The sequence below is a fragment of the Lynx rufus genome, unplaced genomic scaffold (genome assembly GCF_022079265.1).
Source record: "Lynx rufus isolate CCGP_SWC_20201006 ecotype Redwood Valley unplaced genomic scaffold, mLynRuf1.p SCAF_11, whole genome shotgun sequence".
Taxonomy (NCBI): Eukaryota; Metazoa; Chordata; class Mammalia; order Carnivora; family Felidae; genus Lynx; species Lynx rufus.
In genome coordinates, this window is record NW_025814825.1 from 54,909,430 (window position 1) to 54,929,486 (window position 20,057).

The window sequence follows — 20,057 nt, forward strand, 5'->3', positions numbered from 1 at the left end:
ACAAGGGGTTATAAATCCTCCGTCAAAGGGAACCTCCATGGGGGTAACTGGAGAGTTGCCATTTGGAAAAGAAGAGTAAGGGAGAAAAGTGAGTTCCACTTTTTAAAAACAATTAATGAGGGGCGTCTGGGTGGCGCAGTCGGTTAAGCGTCCGACTTCAGCCAGGTCACGATCTCGCGGTCTGTGAGTTCGAGCCCCGCGTCGGGCTCTGGGCTGACGGCTCAGAGCCTGGAGCCTGTTTCCGATTCTGTGTCTCCCTCTCTCTCTGCCCCTCCCCCGTTCATGCTCTGTCTCTCTCTGTCCCAAAAATAAATAAACGTTGAAAAAAAAAATTTTTTTTAAAAAATAAAAACAATTAATGCAAAGAAAGAGCATTGCCAGGGGGCACCTGGGTGGCTCAGTTGGTTAAGCATCCCCAGACTTCAGCTCAGGTCATGATCTCACGGTCTGTGAGTTTGAGCCCCGCATTGGGCTCTGTGCTGATGGCTCAGAGCCTGGAGCGTGCTTCAGATTCTGTGTCTCCCTCTCTCTCTCTCTGCCCCTCCCCACTCATACTCTGTCTCTCTCTCTCTCAAAAATAAATAAACATTAAAAAAAAGAAAAAAAGAAAGAACACGCCAGAATTAACAGCTATGAGTGGCACATTAACGCCAGATCCAGCAGAGAAATCTAATAATCCATCCAGAGCATGAAGGATGGGGGTAATTTGCAGAAAAGAAAGAGGTTTTGACAATTTTTATAATTTGTAAATTATTTCCCAAAAACCTATTCTGCAAACTTCTCTCCTTGAAGTGGCACAAAATGTATAGTGAACATGATCTTTAAGAGCGACGCTATAATTCAGTAAACTTGCTACTATCTAGCATTATCAGGAGTGGGATATCTTAGCTCATCAAATATCATCTGTATCTTAGACAGATGTCTGGTGTTTTCAAATAAACCTGATTTTTAAATAGTCAACCTCAGTGTAGTTTACTCTTTCACTGATGGTCAGAACTCTATTCTAGGGCATCTTCATGAACAGGAAATAGCATTCTAATGCAGAGACAACAAAAGGGACTAGCGTAGGGAGTTCTCGCTGGATAACAAGATTTTCTCAATAAAGAATCCGTTGGATAATAACCACGCTACTTTTTCAATGGGCTTAACACTTCATTCCGTAGGTGGAACACCACTGTGAGGGAGGCTATACCTCTCTTCAGTACTAACGCCACTCACCTAAAAGTAAAGCAGACTAATTAAGCCATTCTGAGTTAAGTCTGCTGTTTCATGCTTGATGAAAATAATTTTGTTTACCACAATTATGTGGATGTCTCCATGCAATGCGTAATTAGCACAGTAACAACACACACGGGAATATTAGTTCTGTACCCCCGCCCCCACGTTTGTTGACTTACTGTGCATAATAACTGGGATTGAGACTGTAACAGGATCTGAGAATAGAGCCCTTAGTATCTGGTAACATTTTCAGAGTGAGGCGTTCCTCTCTGACAGCAAGTGCCCGACAGGGCAGCGCTCTTGTGTTCTGCTGGCAAAAGCTCGTATGCTTTGGAAAGAAGAAAACTGGCTGGAGACGGGCATTAGGCCTGTTCTCCAACGGACGGGAGTTGCTTGTAGAAAATGAAGTTGGTAGCATAAAGAAAGGGACTTTTATTCTATTCTCCAATTTATCACCAGATAATTTTTTAAACTGTGAGGAAAAGCAGACTGCGACCCTGATCGTAGCATATGTGGATATTTGGGTAGGAGCTCAGATTTATTTTTGGCACCAAAGGTTCCACATTCAGGCCCTCAAATCAAGCACTATCCACGCAAGAGTCTCTACTGTGTTTCCATTATGACCCAGCATGCCCTGGTCCTTAGATCTGGTCACTTCATCTTGAAGCTGTCAAGCAAGGACTGGAGGGCAAGAACAGGAAATAATGATTCTGGTGCAAGTGCAACCATTCTTCTAGAACAGAAACAGCAGAGTAGTGACACATAACAAACATTAACATGCCCGATGGAGGCGTCCACAGAGCAATCAAGCGAGCTATCAGAAAGAATGGCTTCTGAAGGTTTTGGCAAATGAAAATGAAACGCATCACAACCAATTATTCAGAGAAATAGATTACAAAAATATTCTCCTTTCATTGTCCCATGAACTAAAAATAATAAAACCAAAGGTCTATTCTTACCAGTATTCCTTTTAGCTCATTCACTGCACTCTCAGAGCCTTTTGAAGATTCTGGCTACAATTTTAAAAAGAAAGCACAATTAGTAATTCAGTTTTAAAAGTCTAAACCGAGATTTTTACGGGGCAAAGTGTTGGCAACTTATATGGACTACTGGGGTTTTTTTGTTGTTTTTTTTTTTAAGTGAGGTCTATGTCTTACGGTTAGGAAAAAAGATTAGACATGTTAGTGTTCCCAAGTGGCAGTTAAACAGACAGTTAGGAGAAACAGTCAAGGCATAAGGACTCGAGCTAGCATCTTCTAAATGCCATTTTGTTACTTCCTGTCGTCACCACACAGAGAAAAGATTTCGATTCCAAAGATTCAATTTCAAAGTATTCAGAACTTTTTACACGGAACTGTTCTCCACTCGCGTCGCCAGGCCTCTAACAGCGAGCGACGACCAGGAAGGCAGCAGCACAGAGCAGGAAGCAAGCGACAGGGCAGAAACCTCTCTCAGCTCCGACAGCTCCAGGCAGAGGCCGCGGGGCCTGCTGCGGGGATCTCAGGACGGAGCCAGGGGCAGGGGTCAGCCAAGAACCGGGCTTCACGGGAGAACGTTAGCATCACCGGCTACCGAAGCGGTTAGAAAGCTCAGAGGGCTTCTCTTCTGGCCACACCGTGAACACAGCGATTTGAAATGCGGTTCTGGGTAATGTCTGCCCGCCCCTCACTCCCTCACAGTCTCCGTGGATGCCTCCACTAATTCACCGGAGGGAAAATCTAGCACGAGGTTTTCAAAGAAAGACCCGTGATCTCCTCCCCTGTCCCACTTCCTTCCACAGGGGACGGAGATGAAGAGAAAGCCTGCGGGGGACTCCCTGGCCTCTGGTTCCTGGAAAAGAGGCAAAGCTAATTTCTCTCGCATCAAGAAATGGGAAGTGATTAACAGCGACCTAAAACCCTTTCCTCTCAAAAGTTATTGAAAGAATAAGATCCTGTACCAATTTTTTAAAAGTGGACAGTGAGAGGGAAAGAGGGAATGGGAGGGAGAGGTAGAAAGGGGAGGGAGAGGTAGAAAGGGGAGGGTGGGGGGGGGGGAAGGGAGGGAGAGAGAGGTTTGCTGCTCATGTACAGATTAGACCAAGACATTCAACTTTCGCAGCCTGCGCTTTCTGGGAAATACGCATGCCACCAGCGCCAGTCCTAAGTGCCAGTCAAAAGCTCTAAGACACTAATTATAACCACAACGGTATCAACAACAAACGTCAAGGAATTTAGAAAAGATGCAGTTAAATTAGTATTCTTAAGGCAGGCTTGACTTCTGCAGGTAAACTGTTCGGGTGATTACGGCTGAACAAGCGCCCGGGGCTATGTGCCACTCGGGCGCCCTGGGCGAAGGCAGGAGCCTGGGCGAGCCTGGCCGGCAAGCACTCTCATAGCTCATGACCTTGCAGGAAAGCACCGAGGCCCTGGGGGTGGGGGTGGGGGTGGGGGTGTCTGGAGGCGCATGCAGTGGCTTGTTTCCAGGGTTACTGACCAGGTCATTCAGCACTACATCTACGTGATTTAAGGATTACCGGCGGAAAACCCAGTCGTCCACTGATCCTTGAGCAGTTGTTCTCCAGTTTGAACTGACATTAACTAATGTGTAACTGTTGGAAGAGGCAGGGCAGGAAAGAAGAAGGACAAAGTGATACTCTGAGAATGAAGGGACATCCGCAACAGCGACGGCTTAGGACTTAACACGTTCTCGACGTTTTTCTCTCTAAACTAATTTTGTTTCTTTAGGATGCCGTGTTTTCCTCTAGTCCGTTTGGTTTAGCTTATTCTTTTCAAGACAGTTGTGACTTGAAAGTCTTAAATAGGACTTCATTTCAAAGATTCCACTTGGAGCCCCCATTTTCAAGTGGTTCCACGCTTCGGTCCGTGTGAGCCCGACAACAGTCCCGTGGGTCGGAGAGGGCCGGGGCTCCGCCCGTTCCGGGGAGAGTTGGGCCTGGGAAGCAGAGGAGCGGGCCCGGCCCCACCTCCAACAACAGGACGCTCCACACACCAGACACCAGTGCTCAACACTCGTGCCAGACTGTCTACACCCTATCCCTTACCTGGAGAACTGCTCCCAGAGCACGGCACAGACCGGCACTCCTCGCGGCTGGCCAAAGCTTCCATTTCACTGGACGGGAATCTACTCTCCCAGTGGGGTATTTTGCCCTCTTTCCATCCCCCTTTCTGTGGACAGCCCGGGGCACGACAACTCCCGCCTTGCCTGGCTACCTCGCCTGCCTGTGACCAAGTGGCAACTACTAAGGCCAGCAGAATTTGCACCCAACAGTCGTGCTCCTTGGGGACACTGAAGCAGGTGAACGGGGGCATCCGTGAGAGTCAGAAAGAGCCTTAAAGTTTGGTTTAAAAGAAGAAGAAGAAAGAGAACCAACCTGATGATGCTTTTTTACAGGAAGGAAACGAAAAAACATTTCTCAAGACAAACACCAAAAACTCTGTTCTTAGGTCTGTTTAAATGGGACACACCTACAAGGAGACAGAGGCACTAAACTAGATTCTAGGTGCTTCCATAGACCTTGGTGCTCACTGTGGTCTAGTTTGGAAGACGGCTGGTGATAGATACACACAAAATTTTTTCCTCAAACTGTCCTGGAACAGGTTTGTAAAATTAGTTAAAACAATCCGATGAACCTCACCGTTTTTCAGAAGTCGGCTTAGGTCTGTTCTGACATCATCATGTGAGGCCACCTGCCCACCCAGCCCTCCTCCACTTCACACTCAAACAGAAGCCTCAGGCAGGCAAGGATTTTTGTCTCCTTTGTTGCCTGCTTTATCTCCAGTGCCTAACCAGTACCTGGCACAGAGCAGATACTCAATAAATACTTGTTGAATTACACAAAAGAACCAGGAATTAAAGAAAAGAAAGGGTGTAATAATTATTTGTTTGGCATAACCGTTCAGATCAAGCAGAGGAGGGCACCCTGCTTAAGTAATCTCTACAACCAGTGTGGAGTTCGAACTCACAACCCTGAGATCAACAGTCACTTGCTCTACTGACTGAGCCAGCCAGGTGCCCCCACTTTCTCTCTACAGGGATTTAGGTCAACGGTGGCTCAGAGTTCTCCTGAAATGTGTTTGTAGAAAAGTAAAGGCTTTTACGACACATCAGTCTCATCCTAAGATTTCACAGTCAGTCCTGATGCAGCTTTCATCAAACTTGGAACTTGTGCACTTGCGAAAGGAAACATCACGGGAGGGGAAGAATTAGTCATTCCGTACCTTTGCCTTCGGTCTAGCTGTCTGATTCACTGGCCTAAGATGAACTCCCTTTTTAATTCTATCCATCATCTCTTCGACGGCTTGCCTCTTCAGATCCGTGACTTCTTCGGCTGTCAAAGAACACACATGTAAATCATCTTATGTTACAGGAAAACAGCTACTTGCTATTTTTGGTGACTTAGGAAACCTGCACGTTGTAATTAACCACAGTGTTTTTTCAGACCAAATCACAAAACATCGCATAACAATTTACAGAGGTTAGCAGCTACCAGGTAGCCACACTTTTTTTTTAATTAAAAAAAAAATCCTATAATAAAAGATCTGTTTTTTAAAAATACAGTTCTAAAATCTGAGGTCTAATTTGTAGCCTGGGAGTCAATATTGGCTCATCTCTGTTAAATAAGTGAACAGAATTTGGTTCCATTTGTCAGCATAATGATAGACTTACATTTCTCCAGCTTTGTACCCCAAATAATCATTCATCTTTGCCTCCGTGATGTTTTTAGAACTTATAACATCCTATGTCAAAGGAATCAGCCCAAAGAAGGAATAACTATCAAAAAACCCATTTGAAAATAAAAGATAAAAGAGATCTGTTAACTTGCCACAGTCAGAAGATGAATAGCAAATAGGTGAAATCTATTTTTAAATTGCCATCTTTTATTTAGGAATCACAACGGAAGGAAACATTCACACAACCCTTTTTCGAGTCTTTTAAAACTGTCAATGTTAAAAGAAAACACACACCCAGAAATGATTGCAATTAAGTAATTAAATTTGATTTAAAAAATTTCAACTGTCTATTGTCTAACCTTTGCACGATTTTGCTACAAAAACAATGAAGCTGCTGAAATATGCATCAATTAGATGAATATAGCTGAGGTGGGCTTAACGCTATTGATTAGAATAATGAAATCTGTCTCTTGCACAACAGCTTGACCAAAGAAGGCACTGAATCACGTTTGGAACATTTATCACCATTAATGCCATTCTAGATCTTGTGTTTACACCTGCCTCATTCACTGCAACCGATATATTTAAGTTTAAATACCTCATAAAGACCTTCCACTTGGGCTCTCTGGAACACTCCACAGTGTGGGGCATATGGTACGCACTCAGCAGGTATCTACCTGCTGAATGACTTATTCAAGTTTTGGCTTTACATGGCTATTAATATTTTTGCTATTTGAGCAGGAATAACCAAATCCCAAAGGACAACTTGTAAATGGAGGCCATCATAACAATGACCCCAAGCCAATGGACAGGAGTGTTGGGCTTTGCACTAATGAGGCTTACGGTATGGCTTCTTTTTCTGCCACGTGGCCTTGACGCTAACACAGAGTAGCTATTCCTCGTACGTTGTGCCTAGGGGAGCAACTAGATGAATCCAGAAGGTTCTACCATCCTCACCTCAGCAGCACCTCAGTGACAGGATCACTGCTCTATTCATCAAACAACCTAGGTCTTCTGGTACAGTCCTGACTTCAGATAGGGTCCTGTCATCTCCACTGGCCACTGAAATGCTGGGAATGAAAAGTTCTCAATACCCAAATAGCATTTTTCAGATCCAGATGGCAAGGAAGCACCCTTCACCAGGCAACATGGGAAACATGGCAACAAAGTCAATAAATGAAAGAAGGCAAGACTGTGGGTTGATCAACTGTATGCCTTTAAGTAGCATTTTCTCGGGCAGCTTCTGCTGACGGCTCCGCAGTCAACAAGGGGACAGATAAGAATATTACTCGGGATAGAGATTTACTCCTTCATTCATTCATTCACTCACTCACTCATTCGGTATCTGAATACCCATTATGCACCATGCGGTGCTTTGGCTGACCCTATTCAAAGTCAGGGGAGACACAAACCCAGGTCTGCCATTCGAACACCTGGTATGGGTATGGAAGTTATTCCCTGGAATTTTTTTTTAATCCTAAAAAAAAACATTTGATTTTCAGAAAGCCTGCCATTTGGAGTGAGCCTTAAGAAGAGCTGCATGGCAACAGGAACACTGCCGACAAACAGATTAGCACTCTGTAAGGAATGACTGAAACCCAATTAAATGCACCATACAAAAACTAATTAAGGCAGACAGATGGAGAATTATGGTCAACACCATTCAAATCTGCTGCAGCATCTAACATAACAGGAATTTAAAGTAGTTTCTTATTTTTGCTTGCCAGAATCATAGTGATAATTCAGAGAAGTACCACTATCTGTATTGTGTACAGATTATAAACCGGGCTTTAATTTCTTAGTCTTTTTCAAAGGTAAAGGCTTAATTGGTCTTAAGAAAAAGAAATCACTCTTATCAGATCCCCTACTCGGGCACAATACAAGGGCAACGCTAGGTTAGCTACACAAGCTTTCTCTCTCACCGACCCTGTTTTTGAACTAGCAAAAAGCAATCTATACGAACTTCTCAACTATTAAGCGGTTCTAATAAATCTGCAAGAATCACCTACAGAGAGCTCATGGCATGTTTTGTAATTCTTTCTGCGATCCCGCAGTTGGTAATTGTCTCACAAAAGCATGTAATCAGAAGGACAATAGAAATATGCAGGATGCTGGAGATTAAAGAAAAGGGACCAATGAAGACAACAGGTCTAATGTCACCGAACTGCCACAGGAAAATCAAATCAAATGTTCTTTGAGTTAGTGCTTCAAGGTCAGTCTTGGATCAGAAAGCTACATGTAATTAATTGAGGCTTAAAGTCTAAGACCCACTTGAAAAATAAGTTCGTTCCTCAAAGAAAAGACCCACAGACAAAACCATCACCTTGTTGCTCAATATAACCTTTTGTTATTACCTACAAGAAAGGAAAATGATTTTTTTTAAATTCCACAGGATTACTTTTCTCTTTCACTAACATTTTCTAAAAGGCATTTAAAAAGAATCTTATGCCACCACGATGGACAAAATTTCTAAACAACGCATCATGGTTGAATGAGTTTGAGTGTGACGTAAGGTCATAAAGTTAAGGATATTCCCTTAACTACAGTGATTACAAGAGCCTCCCAAATGAGGACTACTACCCCTCAAAGGGTAGCTGGAACCTTGTCCTTTTTTTTGTTTTTGTTTTTTTAAGCTAACATTTTGAGTACTTTCTATATGCTCCGTACTACTCTAAACACTTTACATGTTAGGAGACTCGTTAATTCTCACAAGCACCCTATGAAATAGGAACTACGATTTTCTCCATTCAGCAGGTTAGCAAACTGAGGTAAGACAATACCAACATATTAATGACCTAAATATATGACAAACAGCAAGCATACCTCTGAAATCTCAGAACTTGTTCAATAAATGCATTCTTATCAAAATTAGTTATTAACTTCAAAGTTTGTTATTTCTTATATTTGACCTAAAAACTACTTCTAGAATATTCCACAGACCTTCCCCTACAATCAAGCTTTTTTTTTTTTTTAACGTTTACTTATCTTTGAGACAGAGACAGAGCATGAATGGGGGAGGGTCAGAGAGAGGGAGACACAGAATCTGAAACAGGCTCCAGGCTGAGCTGTCAGCACAGAGCCTGATGCGGGGCTCGAACTCACGGACCGCGAGATCATGACCTGAGCCGAAGTCAGCTGCTTAACCAACTGAGCCACCCAGGCGCCCCTACAATCAAGCTTTTTTTTTTTTTTTAATTTTTTTTTTAACATTTTTTAATTTTATTTTTGAGACAGAGAGAGACAGAGCATGAACGGGGGAGGGGCAGAGAGAGAGGGAGACACAGAATCGGAAGCAGGCTCCAGGCTCTGGGCCATCAGCCCAGAGCCTGACGCGGGGCTCGAACTCACGGACCGCAAGATCGTGACCTGAGCCGAAGTCGGACACTCAACCGACTGAGCCACCCAGGCGCCCCTACAATCAAGCTTTTTAAGAGCCATTGGTAATAATAGTTTCTTCATTCATCAGCTCTGAGAAGCATATCAAGTAGCTAGTGAAAGCCACCATAAGATGCTAACAAAAGATAATACTGTTAGTAAGACTGGTCTCTACTTATAAATGCAAACTCCAAGGTCGTTACAGATGACCCCAATGTCTGATGCTCTGTACTTACTCATCATGCATTTAATCACTGTTGATTTATTCATTTAACAACTAGCTTTTAGTTTGAACTACTAACAAGTCACTATAAATACCTTGCCAGACAGAGAGAAGCTCCAACCACGTATGGCTGTGGTCCATATCACTTAAGGCAGCATAGTTTTAGGGTGGCTTCAGTTTAAAATCTCATGAGCGACTTCTGGATCAGGAACGTGATATCCCAGGTAATAATCCAATAGCTCAAGAATGAGGGAGAGACTACTGCCCCATTTCATGAATTGTAAATGAAATATCACTTTCATTTCAAGGAAAACTGTATGGTTTCTGAGACTGGGGGTTAAGAAGCTCAGAACTTTTTTTTGTTTTGTTTTAACTTTAAGGGTGCTGTGGGGGTTGACAAGCTAATAATGTAATTTACTTAGACGGGGAAACCATTTTATGCTGACTGCCCTGCCAACCCTCTAAGACTTACCAACTGTCCCAAAACAAGATCGAAACACAGCTTTCATTTGTAATGGTGCTGCAAGGTTCCGGCTAGGAAAGATAGGGTCGGGTCTAAACCTGGATTCATTGAAGATGCATATAAGCTGTGGGAGACCTGCAGACAGGAGTAAGCCCTCAAAGAGCTTGCAATCTCTTCAGGAGGAGAGATGTGGAAATAACGCCAACACCACAGCGGAGGCTGGGGGATGGGACATTACAAAATCCGAAGCAAAAAGCTATAGCAACACAGAGCAATGAGCCAACACTCATAAATAAGGGTGGCTCAGTCGGTTAAGCGGCCACTTCAGCTCAGGTTACAATCTCACAGTTCAGGGATTTGAGCCCCACATAGGGCTGTGTGCTGACAGCTCAGAGCCTGGAGCCTGCTTCGGATTCTGTGTCTCCCTCTCTCTCTGCCCCTCCCCCACTCACGCTCTGTCTCTCTCTCTCAGAACTAAATAAACATTAAAAAAAAATAAGTGGCAGTGGAGGAAGAGCCTGGAACCCGCACAGGAGAGGCAGAACTAGAACCCCTTGCCAGAGAAAGCTCTGAGTAGACTAAAGGCAGCAGGCAATGCTGGAATGAGGAAAGACAGAGCAAGCGCATAGGGGGCCTCGAGGTAATGGTCCAGTCATAAGGAGGAGCCGATGTAGACAAATGAGGCTGAGGTAACAGCAGAGAACCATCGATAAGCAGCCTACAGGGTCTGGACTCTATTCTGATGCAGTGAGAAGCGTAGCACTGTCACAGAACGTGGGACAACGGATCTGAGAATGTCACCCTGCCAGTGGCAGGAAAACGGCTGGCCTGGATCAATGAACCTGGGGGGTAGGAAAAGGGGGCCAAGACGTCTGTACCAGCCTGGGCTCGAACCGGGCCAATCCACCACGCTTTGCAACCAACAGCTGCCGAGCAAACGTGCTGAGCTTCGTGTGGGTTCTACTGGTCTCCGCTGCTCTCCGTGTGGCTGCGCACCCCTGCCCGCAGCCCTGTGAGCCGATGACTCTACTCCTGGCCGCCCAGTGCCTCTGCTCGATGGGCAAGCTCTTCTTCCTCCACTCCCGTCTCTTCATGTGATCTTCCACTTCTCCCTCTCCAGTGAGCCAGAGTCCTGGGAATCGCACCTCCCAGAGTCGCTCCTGGATTTGCCACTTCTTTGTGTCTCTACTGCAACCACCCTCCCCTCATCTGAGCCAGCCGGCATCTGAATGACGGACAGCCTCTCCTCATCCCCTCATTCCTCTGCGGTCTGCTCTCTGTCCTCTTGCTGCCGACAGCGGGATGTCTTTAACAAGACCCATCTCATCATGTCACACCCCTACTTAAAACTCCTACTGCCCTTAGGATACATTTTGAAACCTTGACCACAGCCTCCACAATCTGGCTCACAGCTCCTCTCTTGCACCCCATGTTCCAGAAATACCAACCTTTGTTCAGTTTCCTGATAGGCCAAGCTCCCTCCCCTCTTTGGACCTTGAATCTGTTGCCCCTCTACGTGAACTTTTATTCTAAATACCCTCACCCTGACTTCCTAAATCCAAACTGCCCAGCACAGGCATGGCTTCCTGAAACCGGCAGCCCGCCTCCATCCTTTCTTAGAAACCTCTGCTCTTCCTCCAAGTGATCACCCTTGTTTACTTCCTGTCTCCCCCACTCAATGTAACTTCTGTGTCTTCTGTCTCCAGTACACAGCACGGCACCAGTAGACAGCAGGTGCCTGATCAAGGTTCAGCTCACTTGCTATCAACTCTAAAAACCCCTCCCCAAACCCCTCACCTGGAATCACTCCCTCTCTTTCCTTAACACATCAGCCTGTAAACTGACCCATCCTGTAAAGACACATCCCAGCAGAATGCACGTTACAGGGACGTGATCTAGACAATGAGCTGCTTAAAGGCAGCGACATCTTGTTCCTTCTTCAGCTGTTAAGTTCACATTTCTCCCCAAACTGCTCACGGTCAAAGAACTCAAAAAGGATATATGTTGCTGAAAAACTAGGCTAAAACCACTGAAAGCAAACCAAACGGGGTGAGAATTACTTGTTTCTGGTTGAGCTGCTTTTTCTTTCTTAGCACTACTGCCGCTGGGATGGGATCGCTTCCGGATCATGGACATGAGGGATCTTTGGGAGAAAGAAGAAGAATAACAGGAGGTTACTGGGTGCTTGATGATCCAAGAAATAAAATGTACGGATTCAAAATAATCAGTAAAAATCCAATTCTTCTCAAGGTACGTAAATGCCAGAATTTAGGAGTCTATTTACCACTTTTAGTAAGTTATTAAACTTTTCATCACTTTAGGGAAGAGAAAGATGTCTCATCCCTTTCTGCATGAAACCATCTAATTATTCAAAGCAAATTAATGACTCAAAGAAGGGGGCCACTCTAATCACCAATATGACGCAAAGTAAAACAAATACAGAAAACAGTGTCAATATCCATACCCCAAGTTCAGAAACAGCCATCTATGTGATACATTTGAGGGAAAGGGAAGGCTGAAAGAAATAGGGGATGCTCTCAGTAAATATCTATTTGTGAAATATGGGCATAAAAACCTCTGAATCTGAATGACACAGACCAGATACTTAAGGGATAAAATACATTTAGACCACAGTCTCTCTGGCCCATGTTTTTAACATCTGTACAAAATCCAAATCATGACAAATTTGACCACATTAAAATTTTAAGATCTCCATGTAATAAAAGACACCATAAAGAATAAAAAAGAAACTCTACAGATCAATGAGAAAAAGCAGGCAATCCTACAGAAAAAATCGACAGAAGCCTTGAAACTCCATAAATGAAGATGTCCTAACTTCCCAAACACATACAGAAAAAGTGCTTGACTTCATTAGTGACTAGGAAAACACAAATGAAACCCACACCGATTTAGTTACGCTGTCATCAAATGGGCAAGAAACGCTAAGTCTGATAATATCAAGCGTTGGTAGGTTTGTGGAATAACAGGAATTCTCAAACTGAAGACAGTGTAGTAACTGACAAAACCACTTCGGAAAACTGGCATCATCCTGTGGAGCTGAAGATACACACATTCTAGGAGCCAGCGACTCCGCTTCCGTGGATCTTACAGAAATGCGAGCCCTTGTACACCAGGATGCACGTACGAGAACGTTCATGTAGAATTTCCATAATTTCCTTGAACTGGTAATAACGCAAATGTCTATAAGCACCATAATGGACAAGCACACGGAGACATTCATAAAATGGATTATGTATCCATGAATATGGATGAAGTTCAGCTACACAAGATAACACGGATGAATCTTGCAAAATAACGTAGAGTAAAAAGAACGAGACTCAAATGCAGACAGAAAAATTCTAATCATGTAGTCAGGAAAAAAACCATATGTATATTTATAGGAGTTTAGGGATATATATGTAGGCAAGAAATTTTTTTTCTTTCAAAAAGGGATAAAAGGATAAGAGTCTAGGCCAGTATTTTTCTATTTCTTGATTTGGATGGTGAACACATGGGTGTTCGCTTTATATCACTTTTAAACTGTACATAAGTTGGTGCACACTTCCATATATGTTATCATTCCTCCTCAAAATAGTTTACCAAAAAGACCAAATGGACCGAGAATTCTTGAATTCCTTCAACTACATTATCGATGTCCTCTGTGTGATAAACTGGATTGGACACAATAGTCCTGAGGAGGCCAAGCTGGGAAGGCACAGTGTTGCCTCTAGGAAAAGGGATGCCTGGGCACACACAGCAATACTTGGCTGAGGACAGAACAACTCAGTGTTTCCTAATGACCGTAATTTTTCAGATGTTTCTATTTCTTACTTCTGCCTTTAGATTTATTATTAATCCTCAAACTGCCTTTTATGAAAACTCCCAAACACACTGAACAGTCTCTCGCAAAGCACAGTGAAAAGAAAGCACTACGTTCTGCTTTACCCTGTGAGGCTTTCAGAACTTACCAACTGGAAAAAATCAGTTAGTGGACTTTTGACTTCATTTAGTTTGTCTTCTTTGGACTCACGGTGGCCCCAAATGGAATTAAATTATTTTCACAAGGAGTTAGAAATCCTTATTTACACAGAACTTTAAAACAAGCATATTTTATTCCAAAAGTTGGGAGAAATGAAATAATGCAAACTTTTTTTGCTCATTTTTCCCATTTTGTGACTGAGGGCAAGGGATATTCGATGTCTAAGGGTTAACATTCCACGGCAGAGGGGGGCTTGGAGAGGGTTGTCCCCAGGTGGGGGCCTCCCCTTACTCTCTCACAACACTCTGTAATGAACCCATTTCTGGTTCTGAAATTTTCAGTGTTGAATTATCGTACGTAAAGATTACAAAGCAGGAAGTTATTTGTACTGTTCGAAATATCTGTGTATATTTACATAAATGAAGTAAAGCACCTAAGTAGATGAGAGAAAGCATTAACTTTAACTATTCTGAATTGAACTATAGTTGGGAGACTTATATGGTACCCAGAGAAGCATCATCCGTAATATCAAAAAAGAGCCCTCTGTCAAGACGGGGCTTAGGTTACAGATAAAGTAGGTCTCCCAGGCCAGATGAGAACACCAGGACAAGGCATTTGGGACCAATAATCCAAACCTCTGGCTAAAACTGCCCCATTTCACAGCCAGTTCAACTGAATGGATAAAAGCTTCAAGCAAGAGCTCCCAAACACTGAATGGTTCAGTGGAAGGCATCGACCTTGAAATTCTTTAATAAGTGTTTCTCATGCCCACTGTGATAGTTAATTTTGAGTCAGTCTGATTGGGTCATGAGGTATTCAGATATGGGGTCAAACATTATTCTGGGTGTTTCTGTGAGGGTTTTTGGAGAAGACTAACATTTAGATTGGAAGCCTGAGTAAAGCAAACTGCTGTCAGTAATGTGGGTGGGCATCAGTTGAAGGCCTCAATAGAACAAAAGGGTGACCACTGCCCAAGTAAGACAGAATTCCTTCTGCCCTCTGGCCTTGAAATTAGGATGTCTGCTTTTTCCTGCTTCCAGACTCAGACTGAAACACTGCCTCTTCCTAGGTCTGGAGGCTGACTGACCTTCAGACTGAAACCACAGCCTAGGCTCTCCTTGTTGGCTCTCTTTCCAACCCACCCCGGGACTTGTCATAGTCCATAATCATGTGAACCAATTCCTTGGAATAAATCTTTTATGTGAATGTATATGATGTATACACATACATGTACATAGGTATATACACACACCCCTACGGGTTCTGTTTCTCTGGAGAATGCCGACTAATACACCAATACACCCAACTCTTCCCCGTGAGCATGCCTGCCCAGGACCTCTCCTGCGTTCACTACTGCCTATAAAACATGACCAACGTATGCCTTCTTCCTCACTTTCCTCTCTCCCACCTGTCCCCTGGGTCAAAGGAGCAGGCCCTAGTCTTTTTTTTTTTTTCTGCTTTCATTTATATCCATGATCTATGTCGGGGTAAAACAAATGGCTGAGGAACAAAGTTAGAAAACCTTGATTTGTGGATTCAAAGTCCAGTGAAACTCAATACACATGCAAATATATTTCTTTGACAAGAAAGTACTCCTTACCAAAAAAAAATTTCTTTCTACTGAGAAATTACATCTTACACTACTTAAATTCATCTTATAATAAAAATCATTCATGTTATTCAATGAAAATTTTCTTTAAAGGGCCTTATAAAAAAGAGCTCACGCTTTAGACATACATAGTCTGAGTCCTACATTCATTTCTCAGTGTAACTATAAAGTGCTCTTTGGGAAAATACTCTATTTAGGTTACACTTTACTTTTAATTCCAAGGGCTTCAAGATTTGTTAGACTAAAAATTAAAGGCCAACGGCAAGACTATAATCACTTTCTTCACAATTCTCCCTCCTCGTAGACAGAAGTGACCTTTCTTATCGGCTCAAAATTCTACACCTTAGAGAAAGATCAAAGTGATGAATTTCCTATTTTAAATGTCAAATTCAGAATATCTCCAACAGATTTAGCTACCCAGGGCAGAAAAGAATTTAAAATACCTGAAATTCTTTCAATTGACTCTCGGACCGATCACATGTAAAAATTATTTTGCCTTGACTACTTCAATGGCTTAAAGTAGATTATGTCATCCCCTACTCAGTAAGGAAAACTAATGAGAATCTTTTTAAAAGGCAAAGTCCCATTTTCATAGTCATGTGGGAGGAAAATGCTACACTTTCTATTCAGACGGAGCAGCAAAGGTGCAAAGCGTGAATAAATGGCCTCTCCGGGTGAAAGGATTAAACAAAACACATGAGTTAATGAAAGGTAAAAAAAAAAAAAAAAAAAAACAAACAAAACAAAACAAAAACAAAAACCGCTAGCAAAATTTTAAATTCCATTTGTTCCAGAATAAATTATACAGAAGCAGCTAGCATCATGACATGAGGAGGTAAGCTGTCACCAGGGCAAACAGGTTGTCTGACGTAATGCGGGGTGTCAGAATGAAGCACCAGCCGTAAAGGAGGCGATGTTTGACTCTAGGGTCTATTGTGCTTAATTCAGGCACTCGGGACCATCAAGTCAGCTCAGGCTTCAGAAAAAGTGAATTCTTGTCTGCACAGATGATTCTCTATCACAAGAACGTAAACGTAATATCTTCTTCTTATGGAACGTTCTTCTCTCGGCATTATTAAAGGTTTAAATGTGAGGTTAGGGATAAAACATAATGAGCACTTTTAGCTTAATTACTAGTCTGTGACAATTACTACTGATAAATTTTTGTTTCATTTAGTACTTTGATTTTTAAAGTAAATGAATAAACCGGAGCTTTTCAAATTCAGATCAGGATGCGAAAAGGGAAAAACACCCGAGAAAGGCTCAAAATTTCTTGGTCTTCCGCTTAACGGAAATCCCAGCATCATGGAGTGAAATTTTACAACTGAAGCATCCGACTTTTTACACAAATGTCTTGGCTCCTGGGTTTGGGACATCCACGTGGAATCGGAACATCCCGGGCAGGAGAACAGGGTAGGCCACAGGAATGTCTCTGCCCTTTCTATATAGATTAGAAGACGGGAGTGATACATCGGCCTTTGCAAAAATCTGCTGAGAGAAGTACCAGCTGATAAGTTTCAGCGTTTCTGAGTTTTTACTACCCACTCCTCCAATGAGGCAAAGACAGCAGTTTGCTTGTTTGTGAAGAAGGGCTACCGCTCACATCAACTTCAGGTTCTCAGACAAGGCAGGGCATTGATGCCAAGAGGTCCTCCCGCAGGCGCTTACCGGATGGGGTTGGGAGGAGGAGGGGGAAGCGGCGGTGGAGGAGGCGGCGGCGGAGGTACCGAATTCTCGGACTGGTTCACCCGCTTCTGGAGCTCGTCAACTGCACAGAGAGCAAGCGTTCAGAAAAGAGCCGAAACAGGCAACTTAACACAACACCTTTTCCCCACAGAGATGAAAACACACAGCCTCTCTCAAAATCAAGTTCTTTCTATTCGGGCAAAGTTAGAAATCTCAGTAGGAAACTGCAGAACGTCTTAACATGTTTATGCTCCAGGCTGCCCCCGCTAATGCGAGAGAGGCCTTACACAGGTTACAAGAAAACATGACTGTCTTGTGGCCACAAATACAACTATGGGAAAGAAAAATAAACTCAGGACAATGCTGGACGGGCGGGGAGGAAGGACCGAGTAGGCTGAAGAAATATTTGTTAAAACGGAATGCCACTCAAACACTAAGAAATTGTTAATACTGGACTTTTAAAATGTATAGACTGGGCATTAATTTTAAAGATGGCATTCAGTATGAATTTGAATAGCACGCTTTCCCCCACCACTTAATTTCCTTCAAAAATTGCAAATCCTCGAGTTCTTGATTTTAGCCAGACTCAGACTCTCAAAGGTCTGTTAACTTCAGAAACTGTCTGCAAAAAGCGAAGGAACATTCTGGAAATACAATTTATCCATTCGATGCATTCACGTCATGAACGAAACAGGTATTTAAGCACCAACAGTGTGAAAGGGTCCATGCTTGGTGCTGTGCAAAGACACAGATTCTGAGTTCAAGAAGCTCGAGTTCAATGTGTACCACAGATGCGAATACCTCTAACATGGGCTCTGATAGGCTCTAGGCACTGAATACTGTTTGGACTCAGGAATGGCTCTCTCTGTCCCCAGCCAGTCCTCTCTCCGTGAATGACTGCACCCCCAGTGATCTGCCTATTTGTTTCTACATATATAACCAAGCTGGCTTTGGCCACAGGCTGCCTGGGTATTCACTTAAAAAGAATGGAATACTTCTTAATTTTAGATCGAATTAAAAAGATAAATTGTGGGGCGCCTGGGTGGCGCAGTCGGTTAAGCGTCCGACTTCAGCCAGGTCACGATCTCGCGCTCCGTGAGTTCGAGCCCCGCATCAGGCTCTGGGCTGATGGCTCGGAGCCTGGAGCCTGTTTCCGATTCTGTGTCTGCCTCTCTCTCTGCCCCTCCCCCGTTCATGCTCTGTCTCTCTCTGTCCCAAAAATAAATAAACGTTGAAAAAAAAAAAAATTTAAAAAAAAAAAAAAAAAAAAGATAAATTGTGGTTCATTTTCATTGTGGGTTAGAAAGCATTGAATCCTTTTTAAAGGGAAAAAAAGCCTACATGGTTCTTCCATACAGATTTCAAAATTCTAGTATAAAATTAACCAAAAAGCTGAAGTGAATATTGAAGCTGTTATAAAAGGGAATGGCCTGCCTCCTTAAATCACCTACCTCCCGACAGAAACTTATTACTTATCCCTGTGGAATAATCCAATTCACACATTCCTGTCAAGCCTTCTTAGAACTGACTGAATAAATCCTTTGATTTAAATATCCCCTGGTGTTTTAAAAGTTTTTCCACTTAATATACATATTGTTGCCCATTTTATTGTTAGCTGTGATACTGAAAGTATTAGTTCATGGGTATAATTAGACACCAAACACGAGGGCTGTATGAACCATTAAAGTTGAATTCTTCTTAGAAACGCGCCCTAAAATGAACAACGTACGAACTCCACGAACACTCCTATCTGAAGCCCTGAGAAATGCTGAAATGTTGGTCTTCTCATATTAGCGGTATCTTTGTCTCTTAATTCTGTATGTGAAGCTCACGAACACGGAGTCCAAAAAAGAGGCCTAAGGGCTCGCGGATCATTGGAGAACAGTGGCCATTCGACTCAACTGCAGTTACTTGCGTATTCAAGCACTGGGCAAGGGTTCTGGACTAGCTACCGGCCCGGCTTGGGGCTGGGCGTGGGGAATTCACAGACTGCTAAGACGCGGGAGCCCACTTGATGCTTTTACCGGAATGCTTTAAATCTCTGGCTTTCTCCTCAGAATTTTGGTATTTCAATTCCAATTCCTTTTTATCTTCTTCCAGAAGCCCCAGCTGCTGTTTAAGGTTGCGTATCTCTCTGTGGAGTGCTCCGTTTTCTAGCTGTTCCTCTAAGTCTTTCACCTGGAATTTATAAACAGAACTTTACAGTCTTTCCTTTGTCAAGCAAAAATAAAGGGGAAAAACATCATTGTTTCCCTTTACTTTCCAATTCATGGCAAAGAGATTCCAATCCATCCTAAAAACCACCCAAATCCTAGAGTACAGTCAATGCTTAAAATACCAGCTATGTGAGTCGATATAAATTTATTGGAGACTTAATATCCCAGATAATTAAATGTGTAAACATGGGTCAAAAAGGTAAAATAATACCTATGAAATTCATTTAAAACAGATTATTACTTTCATACCCATTTTCAAGAGAACATTAAAGTAGCATGAAAAAGAACCCTTGGGGGACAATTAGGTAACAAGTATCAAAAACCTTTAAAAAACAAAAAAAGAAGAAAGAGGGGTGCCTGGGTGGTTCAGCTGGTTAAGCGACCGACTCTTGAATTTGGCTCAGGTCATGATTCCCAGGCTGTGGGATCGAGTTCCCAGGCTTAAGATTCTTTCTCTCTGGGGGCGCCTGGGTGGCTCAGTCAGTTGAGCATCTGACTTTGGCTCAGGTCATGATCTCACAGCTCGTGAGTTCGAGCCCCGCGTCGGGCTCTGCTGACAGCTCAGAGCCTGGAGTCTGCTTCGGGTTCTGTGTCTCCCTCTCTCTCTCTTTCTCT

The 20,057-nt window shown here is 43.1% G+C and overlaps 1 protein-coding gene across 4 annotated transcripts in view; it reads right to left on the reverse strand.

The window, feature by feature from the left end:
* SHTN1 (shootin 1) overlaps window positions 1–20,057 on the reverse strand; it is a 100,667-nt gene that overhangs the window by 25,109 nt on the left and 55,501 nt on the right. For all 4 annotated transcript variants that reach the window (XM_047073495.1, XM_047073497.1, XM_047073499.1 and 1 more), the window contains exons 10-14: window positions 19,251–19,404; window positions 17,209–17,308; window positions 12,013–12,095; window positions 5,439–5,548; window positions 2,178–2,231 (exon numbers count right to left, since the gene is read on the reverse strand). In XM_047073495.1, the coding sequence (XP_046929451.1) occupies window positions 2,178–2,231; window positions 5,439–5,548; window positions 12,013–12,095; window positions 17,209–17,308; window positions 19,251–19,404 (501 nt within the window). The remainder of the gene's footprint in view (window positions 1–2,177; window positions 2,232–5,438; window positions 5,549–12,012; window positions 12,096–17,208; window positions 17,309–19,250; window positions 19,405–20,057) is intronic.